The following is a 15,216-nucleotide window of genomic DNA, read 5'->3' as shown; positions in this document are numbered from 1 at the left end:
GCTCTGACACAACAAGGATCCACTACTGAAGCAACATCTTTTTGCATCAAGCTGCTGACTAATGGATTGTCTCAACTATGATGCAATTCTAAACTGTTTCTAGAAGGGAACAGTGCAAGAGCCCAGAGGACCAAATCCTGACTGAAATGGCACATTTCGGTGTAATATGGATGCTTCACACTCCAAACAGTATCTAGCCTTAGGAGGGCACACCCTGGCCAGAGAGGTACAATGCTTATATGGCTGCTCTGCCTATATGGCATGAACCTTACATGGCTATTCGGACAAGAGAAGGACCGTTGTGGAAACAGGCTTATTTCTCCAAACACAAAAGGTACAAAAACTTGAAATAGCATTATAATGAATTGGAAAAAAAAGTAATTGGACTTTAAAAAGTTTTTACAGGGGAGAGAAATCTACTGTATTAAAAACCAGATCTTATGTATAAATAAAACTAGTTTTTGTATGTACTACTCAAGGTCTAAAACAGGATAAATATACAAAGTTTAAACAACTTATCCCCTCAGTGCTGAATCTAGTGGGATAGTCTCTTGCTTTTACATTATGAGATGCTGTAATGATTTCAATCAATCCCCTTAAGAGCTGCTGTTCTTTCCAGAAAAGCATCTGCACTGCAGACAAAAGCTGCCTGCTAATAAAACAGAACCCAAGCACATAAGTATTCCCCCCCAGAAAAAAATTGTTTCTTAAGATGCAGTCTTTAGATCAAATGCATACTTGAACTATAATACTTTGCTGCCACATTAGGATACAATTAATTAAATGAGTTGTGAATTATTTTAACCAGGGTTGATGCAAGCCCATTTAAAATGGGGTGTGGGGGGAAATTTTAAGTGATTTCTCGTACTGTATATCCTTTCAATTTAAATGCGGTATAATGGGGCAATATAGTGGTATAAAATGAAAACAAATGATGTCATCCCATTTAGAAGGGATGGGAAGGAGTAGGAAATAGCACGGCTAAAAGCACAGGGAAGGTCCTTTTCATACTTGAATCAATCAGGTTTTTGCACAGATAAAGCAAACAAAAGCAACTGTACAGTTATAACATACAAAAAAATATACAAAAAGTTAAAAAAGCTCAACAAAACAGCCAATGCAAACAGCAAGCATTCAGCCCATCCCCAATCCACTGAAAAAAACACAGCTAAAGATTATTCAATAAAAGTTTCTTTCCAACATACTAGTTTTCCTTCTTATTTTATATGCTTTCCAGACAGAAAAATTTTGAAGAAACACTAGAAGAACAATATTCTGTGGGACAGAGCAAAAAAGGTTCAGGTTTGTCAAGGTTATTGGGGGGGGGGGGGGGCAGAGAAGAGAGACAAAGGAGATTAGGCCTTCCTTCAGATTTACCTCTTTTCCTTACCCAGATCAAGAAGATTGGAGGATTGTTTTATGGTCCCTGAGGAATCAGGGAACAGACTAGTTTATGTCAGTAACATTTTAAGGAACTGAGGAGTCGACTGTTAAAGGGAAACAAGGCTTTCTAGGGTCAAAGGTAAAACCAAGGAACTGAAATATTTAGAGGGGCTTGCAGTAGGGAGAGTGGTTTAGCATTATGTTTTAGGATTTAGGTTTCTGTGAGTGATCCTGTCTTACTGGGTTCAGAGATACAGTACTAGAACTAAAAAGACAGCAGATTCTGGAATTAAGGGTTCAAGATGGGTTGGCTTTCCCTTCTAATAATTACTGTATAAGGTTGAGAAATTAATAATGCAGTGTAAGGTGGGCTCATGCCTTGAATTCTAGTCTAAAGAGTTAGTTACATTACTTTGGATTTTACTCCCGATTCATGCTTAGAGATGTTTCTATATAGGGAGAGGAAAAGGTGAGGCTCAGGAAACGTAGGCTGTTCGGGATTCCTTCTAGTTTTTATGGTTCCTAGGATTTCTGTAATAGTACCGTAACCTCCCCCTCCCCAATTGCTCAGGTTCCATTTTATCTAGACCATAATTACTATTATCTCTCGAATCGGGAGACCTTGCTTACCGGCGCATGGTGCATCACAATGAGGAGTCGCGGCAGGCCGCGAGCTAGGCTCTCCACCTGCTCCATGTGATGAGGAGATATAAGGGGATTGAGCGGCGTTATCCGCCATAGAAGCTTCTCACGACTGGAACAGCAAAGACGAGAAACGTCCCTTGAAACCCTCTTCTCCCTACAGCACAAAAAAATAAACACAAGAGAACGACCGCACCACAACTGATTAAGAACAGGAGGCGGCGGTGGCTTTCTCTGCGCCTGCGCACACAACCCACCTTAGCAGCCTGGCACGCGCATTATACAACAGCCCCACCCATCCACCTCTCTGGGCGCGCGCCCTACACAGTAGACCCGTCAAAACCTGCCAGCCAGTGCCATGCGCAAAACTCAGCACCCCGCCCTGCCCACCAACAGTCACAATGCTTAGGTCCTAACGATATATCACCCCTCCGTCAACCGACCAACTTCTACCGCTGTACACAGCTCAGCGTATACGCCCACCCAACAATAGACCAATCGTCGCCGCGCGCCCGCCCTTCTATTTCCCGAGCTTCGAACCTTCTGGCTGAAGGGGGGAAGTTAATAGTACGCAAGCGTGGGGAGGAGGTAGAATTTTGTGAGGTTTAAGGAGCCGCTACTGTGACCTCATATAAACACCACGGAGTCTAATTAGGTTTGGGGGTTTTATTTACCTCAGATTGTGAAAATATGATTAAAAGATGATTGTACATAATTTGTGAGTACTGTACAGGCAGTCCCCGGGTTAAGAACGGATTCAGTTTTTTAAACCGTTCTTAAGTTGAATTTCTATGTATCTCGGATCTTAGTATTCTTCCCATCACCACCTCCTTGAGGCCCCTCTTGCATCCCTTTCAATCCATCCCACTTCCTTCTCCACTGCATTCAACATTACACCCTCTCATCTCTACCTCACTCTTGTCCCACCACTATATCCAATAAGTCTCCCTATGCCCAACAATTCTCTTTCTTCATCTCATATGCACCATCTCTCTTAGTCACCCAATTCACCCTTTCTATGCTCTCCTCCCCTCTCCATTCTTCCATTCTAAGAACATAAGAATAGCCTTACTGGGTCAGACCAACAGTCCATCAAGCCCAGTAGCCCATTCTCATAGTGGCCAATCCAGGTCACTAGTATCTGGCCAAAACTCAAAGAGTAGCAACATTCCATGCTACTGATCCAGGGCAAGCAGTGGCTTGCCCCCTGTCTTTCTACATAACAGACTATGGTTTTTTTCCTCCAGGAAATTGCCCAAACCCTAATTCAAACTAGCTATGCTATCTGCTCTTAACCACGACCTCCTATGGCTCATATGTGACCATTTATTTTTTTCATCAAAACGGGACATCTATTAATTTTCAGTCCCGCCCCCAATTATTCCATTCATTTTTCATGCATACATAATAATAATAGTTTTATTTATATCTCATCATACCTTTTCAGTTCAAGATGGTATTCAGTAAAGTAGAAATACAGTATTGATACAAGTGAACAGAGCATGGAGATTACAACATTGAGATTACGCGGGGTGCGCAGATGAGGGTGCACATTGGGATTGTAGGGAGGAAGGAAAGGTTCCAAAGGATTAGAAAACCTTGTCAAATAAGTGGGTTTTCAGAAATTTTCTGAAGGATTGGTATGATGGAGAATTCAGGAGAAGGGCGCTAAGGGTGTTGTTCCAGATGCCTGCCTGAAAGACTAGTGTCCTATCAAGGAATTTTTTATACCGACATCCCTTGGGAGTGGGGAATGAGAATAGAAGGGTTTTGCGGGAGAGGCGGGGATTGTCCTGTAGCACGAAGTGTTTCATGAGGTAGGTGGGTGAGGAGCCGAATTATATCTTGTAGCAGAGGCAGCCGAATTTGAAGATAATTCTGGCTTCTACTGGTAGCCAGTGCAGTTTTTTTAAGTATGGGGAGATGTGGTCGGATTTTTTCAGGCCAAAGATCAGTCTTGCCACCGTGTTTTGGATCACTCTTATGGCCTCTTTTACAAAGCCGCGCTAGCGGCTGCGCTGCACTAAAGGCCCCGAAGCCCATAGAGATTTAAAGGGCTTCAGGGCTGTTTCTGCGTGGCTTTGCAAAAGAGGCCGTTAGTGTTTTAATGTTTTTTTTTTTGTGTGCCCTAGGTAGATTATATTGCAATAGTCCAGTGAGCTTAGAATTAGAGATTGAACTAGCAGTCTAAACGCAGCGAAGTCGAAGTAAGGCTTTAGAGTGCGTGGTTTAATATCTTATTAATTCATAATAATAATCATAAAATTAAAAAAAAAACACAAAGCATACTATACGCAGAGAAAATGTTAATTATCATATTTGTGGGGTTTTCAAAGATGTCAAGGCAGATGACTTTAAAATATGCAATGTCACCTCAGTAACTATAGGAAAATAGACAAATATAGTACAACATATAGACAGCAGATATAAATTCTCAAAACTGACACTATTTGATCACTAAATTGAAAATAAAATCATTTTTCCTATCTTTGTTGTCTGGTGATCTCATGAGTCTCTGGTTGCACTTCTTTCTGACTGTGCATCCCCTTTGGGTCTCTCTCTTTCTTTCTCTGGCCCCATCCCCTTTGGGTCCAGGTCTCTCTCTCTTTACCCTCCCCAGATCCAGTGTCAGTTTTTCTTTGTACCTTTGTTCCAGGTCTCCCTCCTCTATTATGATCTTGCATCTCTCTGCTCTTCCTCGGGGTCTATCCCCCTCTGTCTGTACCTCGCAGAGTGCTGCATCTGCCTCCTGTCTTTCCCCTTTGGTCCAGGCCTTTCTCTTTCTAGTCTTCTGCTTACAACCACCCCCCTTCTCTGCCTCTTTCTCTACTTCCTCCCTCCTTCCTTCCTATGTCCCCCTCATTGCCTTCCAGTCTTGGTCCCACTCCCGAAGCCAGCCAGCCAGCCTACCTACCTTCCTCCCATGCTAAAGCCAGCCTGTCTGTCTCCTTCCATCCAGCGCCGAAACCTGGGTCCCCCCCCCGGACCATCCCCTGCTGCTGCTTCCTGCCCGCCAAAGCCTGGACTACCGCCACTTCAAACTTCCCCGCCCGCTGCCACACGTTGCAACTAAAGAACATGAAGGTCTAGGCGCCGGCCCACAAACCTTCCCAACGTCAATTCTGACGTTGGAGAGAAAGTTCTGGGCCAGCCAGTCAGTGATTGGCTGGCCTGGAACTTTCTCTCCGATATCAGAATTGACATTGGGAAGGTTTGTGGGCTGGTGCCTGGACCTTCCTGTTCTTTAGTTGCAGCAGGCAGCAGCAGACCAGGGGTGGGGTTTTTGAAGCAGCGGTAGGCCAGGCTTCGGCAGGCTGGAAGCAGCAGCGTGGGTCGGTCCGGGAGGGGGGCAGGTTTCAGCGCTGGAGGAAGGGAGGCAGGCAGGCTGGCTTTGTCGCAGCAAGGAGGGAGGGGAAGCGATCGCCTGTCCATTGTCCCCACACACATCTTCGGGACACTGTCTCTGAAAACGGGACATTTTGGCATCCCAAAGCTGTATGTGGGGACAACGGGACAGGGGATCTAAAAATGGGACATATGGTCACATTACTCATGCTCCCCTCCCTCCTTCCATTCTGTGTCTCAGGTTCATTCCCCCTCCCTCCTTCCGTTCATTCTTTGAAGTTTGTGCTCCCTCCCTCTATTATGTGCCCCAAGTACATGCCTCCCTCCGACAGGTATTTACCTTCTGGCCGGCTTCCTCCAGCTGTAATCATTTCTCTGCACAAAGCTGGCGGCAGCAGCTCCTACGCACATCCCACGGCTGAGCCGGAAGTCTTCCCTCTGATGTTGGAGGAAGCTCCTCCTATGTCAGAGGGAAGGCTTCCGGCTCAGCCATAGGAGTGTGGCTGAAAGGAGGAGGGAGCCGGCCAGAAAGTAAACACCCTCCGGAGAGAGGCACGTACTTGGGGTACAGAATGGAGGGAGGGAGAGAGAGGGGCACATTGGGACAGAGAGAGGTGTGCGTTGGGACACCGACAGTAGAGCAGGGCCCCTGTTCGTAAGTATGAGTCCAACGTAAGTCGGATGTTCGTAAAACGAACTGCCTGTACACAATATACAATATAATGCAGTACTTATATTATGCCATTAGCTCTATGCGGAATACAAATTTAATATACTGATTAACAAGAGACATCCAGGAATTATATAAAAGGGTGAACAGAATGCTAGGAATAATAAAGAAGGAGATCACGAACAGATCAGAGAAAGTTATCATGCCGCCATACCGGGCCATGGTACACCCTCACCTGGAGTACTGCGTCCAGCACTGGTCACTGTACATGAAGAAGGACACGGTACTACTCAAAAGGGTCCAGAGAAGAGCGATTAAAATGGTTAAGGGGCTGGAGGAGTTGCCGTTCAGTGAGAGATTAGAGAAACTGGGCCTCTTCCCCCTTGAAAAGAAGAGACTGAGAGGGGACATGATCGAAACATTCAAGATACTGAAGGTAATAGATTTAGTAGATAAAGACAGGTAAGGTAACGAGAGGGCACTCTCTAAAGTTGACAGGGGATAGATTCCATACAAACGTAAGGAAGTTCTTCTTCACACAGAGAGTGGTAGAAAACTGGAACGCTCTTCCGGAGACTCTTATAGGGGAAAACACCCTCCAGGGATTCAAGAGAAAGTTGGACAAGTTCCTGCTAAACTGGAACGTACGCAGGTGAGGCTGGACTCATTTAGAGCACTGGTCGTTGATCTAAGGGCCTTTGAGCGGACTGCTGGGCATGATGGACCACTGGTCTGATCCAGCAGCGGTAATTCTTATGTTCTTATGTACCTTATACTTCCCAAATTCAAATCATTTTAGATATTCTTCAAAAAAATATATTGTCTTGACTATCTTTCTAAATTTGAGATAGTTCGTAATCTGCCTCACTTCCAATGGAATGCCATTATATAACAACTGATTTATATTGGAAATTGGAAGTAAACCTTATCCTATGGAACTAGATTGATTGCAAGCATCACTTCATTACATTTATTGTATCTGTCATTGCTTTGCCTTGGCCCTTTTCTTCCCAAAGGCCAATCCAGAGACAGAGATGATTTTAGTGGTGGCACTATCTTTCCTTTGCCACTGGTAGGTGGCAGATCTGGGTTAACACTCTCAGAAGATTCTCAAATCTTACTGAAGACCAGAAGGAGGAATGTTTGTTTATGTTTATTTGTATTTATATACTGCTCTTCGTTATAAAATCAGCTTGGTGTACATCAATTAAAAAAGGAAAAGAACGTCAAAAAATCATGATACAAGAATAGAAAGAGAAGGAATGCTTACTCCCTCCTGCCAGCAGACCCACCTCTTCAAAATGGCGGGCCTTTCCCTTCCCGATGCATCCTGGGATGCACCAGGGAGAGGCTGAAGGCTCTGATTGGCCCAGACACCTATAATCCATCCTATGGGAGGGGTCTTAGGTGCCTAGGCCAATCAAGGCCCCTTCCCGGTGTACCCTGGGATGCACCAGGAGGGGTAAAAGGGGCTCTGATTGGCCTAAGTTTCTAAGGCCCCTCCCATAGGAGGTGTTTTAAGTGCCTGGGCTAATCAGATCCTTCAGCCTCTCCTTGATGCATCCCAGGATGCACCAGGAAGGGAAAGGCCCGCCATTTTGAAAAGGCGGGAATGCCAGCAGGAGGGAGTAAGCATTCCTTCTGGTCTTCGGAAAAGGTACGTGGGGACGGCCCACCAGACCACCAAGCTTGTGTGGTGGGGGGTTCGGGTATCCCTGACCCTGTGGCATATGGAGTGGGCATCCCTTCTGCCGGTCTTTAAAAAAAGATACAAGGGGGGGCAGCCCACTAGACCACAGGCTTGTGTGGTGGGGGGAGGGGAGCTTGCTGTTGAGGGTTCCCTCCGACCCTATGGCAGGAGGGAGTGGGCATCCCTCCTGCCAATCACAAAAATAGTGCCCTGATGTCAGGGGGGAGTGTGTGTATGTGGGGGGGGTCCAGCCTCGGGGGAGGGAGGGCATGCACAACAGCTGTGCCCGTTAAAAAAAGCAGCCTCTGTTCTCTCTGCTTGCCAGTTCAGGCAGGGATAGCAGGGGCTGGGTTTTGGTTTTTTTTACTACTGTATCAAGCATGAGGAGCTGTGCTAGCAATTGCTCTTAAGTGCCAGGCACTATTCCTCCCCCTCCCCCTTTAATGGCAATTTTCCACACACATAGCATGCATATAATTTACATGCTATTGTGCTGAGAATCGCCCGTAAAACAAAAATCACTCCCACCACGGTACTTGTTTTACCATGGTGTCGGAACTTAGAGAATCCAGTCCTCAGTCCCTTTTGTTCAGATTTCAAATCTGACAAAACCAACAAGGAACTCCTGAGAGCTTTTAAGACAGATCATGTCATTAGATTTTTCGCAACAAAAAGGTCAAGTTTTAATCTCAAGTTCTGTTACACATACAGTACACAAGAGTCCATATGTTAGGTGTTAATTCCTACTGGCCATGAATCTGCAGAAGGGTGTGAATTAAGATCTTGAACTCCTCCCCTTTTACAGTAGAGAACATCTCCCTCGACAGTTTTTCTTTCTGCAAGCTAATTCAGAAAATGTGTTCTGATCTGCTCTACTTCTTTTTATTATTTTCAGTGTGTGTGTGTGTGTGGGGGGGGGGGTTCCATAGTTTTTTTTTAAAGTTTTTTCATGGCTTTGGTACTTGGCGGTCCTCTTCTTGGGCTTACTCTACCAGGGATAGGACACAGTCTTGCATGGATGGACTGTTGCTCCTAGGCCAATCTCTTTGGAGTACCCGTGGAGCCAGCCTGCTGGGTGTTCCTTAGGAGCTTGGAGTTCGTTCCACTGCAAGCTGTTCACTTGCTGATTCATCAGAGGCTTGAGTGCAGGCTATGGGACCCCTGAGTAAGAACACCATAATATAACATATAACATAACAACAAATTTCTAGACCGCATAGCCATAAGTTCAATGCGGTTAACAAAAGATTATGCTATGAAACAAATACAGAGAATGTTATGAAAAATATAGAGGGATCTAATTGGTCAGAAATTTAGAAAAGAGAAAGGTTTTCAGCAATTTTCTAAAATGTTCATATGAGATAGTTCTAAGTAGCAATGATTGGAAATCTTTATCGTAGTAAGCTGCTTGATAGGAGAGAGTATGTTCTTGATATTTCTTACTTTTACAGCCCTTAACTGATGGAAACGTAAATAGGGCTACTCCAAAGGCAGCTTTATAACATAAGCATCCCAACTTAAAGATCACCCGGGCCTCAACAGGAAGCCAATGCAGGTGTCATGTGGTCATATTTCCTCAGGCCATTAATCAGTCTCACTGCTGTGTTCTGAACCAAGGTCAATCTAGCTGTGTTTTTCTTAGTATCAGGGAGCTGGTTTCTCCCCACTTCACTTAGTGAAAAATTTCAGGGGTAGGAGTCCATGGTCGAGATTCGTTCAATTAGCAGCCGAAAGATCTCCTTAGATGTCGAGTTTCTGACAATCTCTGAGGCAGAAATCTTTTCCCTGCAGCAGGCTACTACAAGCTGACAGGCACCAGAAATCACAGCGAGTACTCCCATTATTTCCTATAGGGAAAATCGGGGGAGGGGGGGGGGCCTTGAAAATTTCATTTTTTAATGGTAGGATTAGGTTCCCCCTCCTCCAAAACCCTAAAATCACTATTTTTTACTTTTTGATTAGCTCCAACAACCCATTTTTGTTGTGAATTCTCTGACAGTGGTCATCTTGGATTTTTAGCAATCTTTTTTTTTATGTTTAAATCCTATTTATTGGAAATGATGAACAAAGAACACAACAGTTATAAAGAACATAATATGTCTGACCACAACATCAAATAACAAATCAAGGCAATGCAAATAGACTCAACCTCAGTATCAAATTTCAACATTTCCAGATTTTCCATTATCTTCCAGTTTTCGAAGACCAGCAAGAGGGATGCTTACTTCCTCCTGCTGCAGGCCCGCCTCTTCAAAATGGGCCTCCCCTTCCTGGTGCATCCTTGCCAACCATTCAAAAATCCCCCCTAACCCCCCTGCACACTCCCAACAAATAGAATTGAATTGAAGGACTGCACACTAAAATTAATTAAAATTCAATACTTTTAGAAACATGTGGCATAGAATTCCAAAAGGGCTCCCAAATCTGCTGAAACAATTATACTTTAGATGAAGTCAGAGTGAACCTCTTGTCTTTCCAAGGTCAGTAGAAATATCATATGAGTACACCATACCCTCCATAAAGGTGCATCAGGTGCCAACTAGATAAGCAGAATCACTTTCTTCCCCACTGTGACCGCCATGTGAAGGAATCTTTATAATCCCTTGCAAACAGGTTGTATCCCACCAAGCGAACCGAACAGGAAAGCTGGAGACTCCACCAGTGCACAGTCCCAGTGTTGACAAACGCCATTATGGCCGACCAAAAGGCCAAGACTTCAGGGCAGTGCCAAAACATGTGTCCCAGAGTTGCCCAAGCCTTATGACACTTGGGTCAAGAGTCATCAGGTCTGTAGGAAGCCATATAAGCTTGGCGAGGTGAGATATACAGGTGCAATAGAAAGTTATATTGTATTTCCCACAGAAGCGAGCCATCTGGTATTCTGCTAGAATAGGTAGCATAAGCTTGGAGAAGAGGCTCTGAGAGGATACATTGTAGAACTAAGGCCAGTACTGGGCAGACTTGTACGGTCTGTGTCTGTATATGGCCGTTTGGGGGAGGATGGTATGGTGAGGGCTTCAATGGCTGAAAGGGTGTAGATGGACTGGAGTGAGCTTTGACAGAGACTTCAGTAGTTGGAACCTAAGAACAGTACAGGGCAGAGCTTTAGATTCTTGCCCAGAAATAGCTAAGTAGAAGATATCAAATGCCTCCAGCGCGTACAAAACAAAGCAATCTGCCTCCTACATAACCTCAACTACCATGACCCTATCTTCCCAGCCCTCCGCACAGAGCACTGGCTCCCGATCAACCAACGCTGTGCTTTCAATGCCCTGGTGATAGCACATAAAAGAATCGACGCCACCACCCCAGCACACATAGGATCCAAGCTAATCCTGTACACCCCCACCCGCCGCCTCCGCTCTGAAACGGAGAAATGCCTATGTATCCCCCAGGAAGGTCTCTCCTGTCAGAAACCACCCGCAAACGCTCCTATAGCCACTTCATCCCCAATCTCTGGAACCAACTCCCCCCACAAATCAGACTACAGAGCTCTCTGATGACCTTCCAGAAAGCAGTAAAGACCCTCCTCTTCAACTGAATTTCTAACTGCAAATTACCCCTTGACCCCCCTATATTCCCCCTCCTTTCTGCACTCTCCTGTACTTAAATTGCTGTATAGTCTTGTACTGTCCAAAATGTTTTCCATTGTGAATGTGGACTTGTAACCCGTTCTGAGCTACTGGGAGGACAGGATAGAAATAAATAATTTTTTTTTTTTTTTTAGATTGAATCAGGTTGGGCAGACTGGATGGACCATTCAGGTCTTTATCTGTCGTCATCTACTATGTTACTATATTTTAAGATCTTCAGACCAGGTTTCTGCCAGCAGCTGATAGGAAATCAGGGTTGTTGCCTGTTGGATAGCTGCATGATAGCATCGAAGGTCTACTTTGCCAAAGGAACTGAGGGAAGAAAAGGATGATAAGCACTCTTGCTTCTCCTCAGTAAAATATGCCAATGACAGTGAGTTCAAATAGTGATGCAGCTGATGATAGGCAAAGATGTCCTTGCCACTGAGATGAAATTCTTGTTGCAGATCCAGGAAGGATTTGAGAGTCCCCTCTGGTATCAAAACATGACAAAGGTAACGAATAGCCCTTATTGTCTATTCCCAGCAAAGAATCCAGGTTATCCCTTATAGGGAGGAGAGGGATTATATTTAGGGTTAAGTTCAGATAGCAGCAAGTCCACCGCTGTGTATTGCGTAGGGGGAGCATCAAAATACAGTCCTTGAGGTGCACTTGTAGTTGAGCTGGAGATGAATGCAATACTGCACTAAAATTCAACGTGGAGTGCAGCTGCATCTCCATCTCAGTGAGAGAAAACATAGAATTACAATACCAATCATTGAAATGTCTCATGGTTAGCTAGCTTCAAGTGCCTAACATTCAATAAACCAAGCCCACCTTTGTCTCTGGGCAACATCACTTTAAATATAGTAAATCTGTTGGGGGATTTTTACCTCGTCAGAGGAATTTCTGAATGCTTCTATGCAAATAGACTTCATCCTCGTGGCGTAAGGTCACTGGTACCGCCCCGGACATCCTGTATTCGATGCATGTCGGTAACAAAAATCTCATGCACATATACAGGATGTCCGGGGCGGTACTTGGAGAGACCTCCCAGGAAAGAGACTTGGGAGTTCTGATCGACAAGTCGATGAAACCATCTGTACAATGTGCTGCGGCAGCAAAAAGGGCAAACAGAATGCTAGGAATGATAAAGAAGGGGATCACGAACAGATCGGAGAAGGTTATCATGCTGTTGTACCGGGCCATGGTGCATCCTCACCTGGAGTACTGCATCCAGCACTGGTCGTCGTACATGAAGAAAGACATGGTACTACTCGAAAGGGTCCAGAGAAGAGCGACTAAAATGGTTAAGGGGCTGGAGGAGTTGCCGTACAGTGAGAGATTAGAGAAACTGGGCCTCTTCTCCCTTGAAAAGAGGAGACAGAGAGGAGACACGATCAAAACATTCAAAATACTGAAGGGAATAGACTTAGTAGATAAAGACAGACTGTTCACACTCTCTAAGGTAGGGAGAACAAGAGGGCACTCTCTAAAGTTGAAAGGGGATAGATTCCGTACAAATGTAAGGAAGTTCTTCTTCACACAAAGAGTGGTGGAGAGCTGGAACGCTCTTCCGGAGTCTGTTGTACGGGAAAACACCCTCCAGGGTTTCAAGACTAAGCTGGACAAGATCCTGCTAAACTGGGACATACACAGGTGAGGCTGGACTCATTTTAGAGCACTGATCTGACCCGGGGACTGCCGTGTGAGCGGACTGCTGGGCATGATGGACCACTGGTCTGACCCAGCAGCGGCAATTCTTATGTTCTTATGGTAACATTTGAAGTTTATATAACCACCCCGGAGCTGGGCAGACTTGCACAGTCTGTGTTTGTATATGGCCGTTTGGTGGAGGATGGGCTGGAGAGGGCTTCAATGGCTGGGAGGGTGTAGATGGGCTGGAATAAGTCTTAACAGAGATTTTGGCAGTTGGAACCCAAGCACAGTACAGGGTAAAGCTGTGGATTCTTGCCCAGAAATAGCTAAGAAGAAAAAATTTAAAAATTTAAATTGAGTCAGGTTGGGCAGACTGGATGGACCATTCGGGTCTTTATCTGCCGTCATCTACTATGTTACTATGAGCTATCATCATGTTGTACAAATTAACTTGGCCTAAGAGTGAGATTGGGAGAGATTGCCACAAGGTTGAGGTGTCTTGTAGGAGAGGCAGCATATTCACATGATATAGCTCAGTGAGCTTGTCTGGAATCAAGATACTCAAATATTTTAATGTGTCCCCAGCCCACTTCAAAGGAAAACTACCCCACCAATTCTCTCAGACCTGGGCCTGCACTGGGAGAACTAATGACTTCTGGGCATTAATTCTAAAACTGGATAGGGTCCTATAGTCACAGGCCATTCTAAATAAATTGTCCAATGAATACTCAGGGGCTGTAAGGGTGCAAAGGTCATCGGCAAAATAGCATCCATCCTTGGACAATGACCCTTTGAATAGAGTCCTCTGATCAGATCATACACAGAAAGGGTTCTAACACCAGCAAGAATAAAAGAGGGGAAAGCGGGCACCCTTGATGAGATCCCATCTGTATGGGAAAAGACACTGTAAAGGAGCCATTGACTAGCAATGAGGCCTGTGGACTTGCATACAAGGCCTTCGCAGCCTCCAGATACCACCCAGAGAGACCAACATATGCCAGAGTGGAAAATAAGCATTGCCAGTTCACCTTATCAAAGGCCTTTTCAGTGTCTAGGCTAACCAAGATGGCCAGGACTTCACACTGCTGGCAACATTCCATCACCAACAACTTTCTAACATTGAGGACCGAATGCCTTCCTTTAACAAACCCTGTCCGATTGTCCTAGATTACTGAGAGCAGATGCAGTGATAAGACGATCAGCCAGGAGTTTTTAGAGAATCTTCAGCTCTACATTGATCAATGAAACAGTCCTGATAGCTGCTGGGATGTCTGAACGGGTATCAGGCTTAGGAAGTAGACTAATATGTCTCATTAGCATGTAAGGGAAAAGAGCCCACAGCTATACACTCCTCATAATAAGTAAATAAAGGTTGACAAAATCGATATTGCAGTATCTTGTAAAATTCATAGGAGAAGCCATTGGGCCTGGGCACAGAACCGTGCTTAGCTGCCCCCAGAGCAGAAAGCAACTCTTTCAGTTGAATGGGGCGATCCAGGGCTTGCAATGCCATGGGGGCATCCCTGACCCTTGCAAATAAGACTCTATGGCATCTATATCAATTGGATCCCCAGCCTTATAGATCTGGTTAAAGTATGAGTAGAAAAGTTCAGAAATCTTAGCAGTATCTGTGTGGGAAACTCCTTGGCCATCCTTTATACAGGAGATATAATGCAAGCCCCCCTCTGCTTCACTAGACCAGCTAACAGCTTCCCAGCTCTATTGCCATGTTTATGTAGATTATATTTATGGTATATAAGCATGCATTGAGTCTTTTGATGCAATAGAATTTGTAGAGTTACTTTCATGGAGAGCCAGGTATCAAGATATTGGGGCAAGTGAGAATGAACATAGCATCTCCAAGCTCTATACAACTCCTTTTCCAGCTACCGTATATCTTGGAGTAAACACTTGTTACAGGCACTCATGTATGTTATAATGTCTCCCCAGATGACAGTCTTGGCTGTCTGCCAGGACAAACCAGCATTCATAGTATGGGTGCTATTGTTTGATTTAAAATCTTCCTATTTCTTGTGTAAATAGGTTTTAAAATTAGGATTACTGAACTGTCAGCGATGCCGAGTCTGGCACTGGGAACCCAGGGCCATATCAACCCAGATAATAGAATGATCTGAAACCTCTTCTGTCCCAATAGAGGCTGAGACAACATCTGAAAATTTATACTAAGAAAAATATAGTCAAGGCAGGAACAGGTACCGTGGGCCCTCCAAAATCCTAGGTTGCATTCTTGACTC

General features: G+C 44.8%; 1 protein-coding gene across 3 annotated transcripts in view; it reads right to left on the bottom strand.

Annotated features, from left to right (window-relative positions):
* Positions 1–2,551, bottom strand: part of RTN3 (reticulon 3) — a 164,972-nt gene extending 162,421 nt beyond the window's left edge. The window contains exons 1-2 of one of the 3 annotated variants that reach the window (XM_033954841.1): positions 2,416–2,551; positions 2,014–2,182 (exon numbers count right to left, since the gene is read on the bottom strand). In XM_033954841.1, coding sequence (XP_033810732.1) covers positions 2,014–2,122 — 109 coding nt within the window. In that variant the 5' untranslated portion in view covers positions 2,123–2,182; positions 2,416–2,551. Of the gene's footprint in view, positions 1–2,013 lie in introns of all 3 variants that reach the window. The other 2 variants (XM_033954842.1, XM_033954843.1) reach the window with 2 other exon arrangements.
* Between the last annotated feature and the right edge of the window lie 12,665 nt (positions 2,552–15,216).

This window comes from Geotrypetes seraphini, chromosome 8 (assembly GCF_902459505.1).
Source record: "Geotrypetes seraphini chromosome 8, aGeoSer1.1, whole genome shotgun sequence".
NCBI lineage: Eukaryota > Metazoa > Chordata > Amphibia > Gymnophiona > Dermophiidae > Geotrypetes > Geotrypetes seraphini.
Note: the sequence above shows the minus strand (reverse complement) of the source record. Positions and strands in the feature narration are given on the sequence as shown.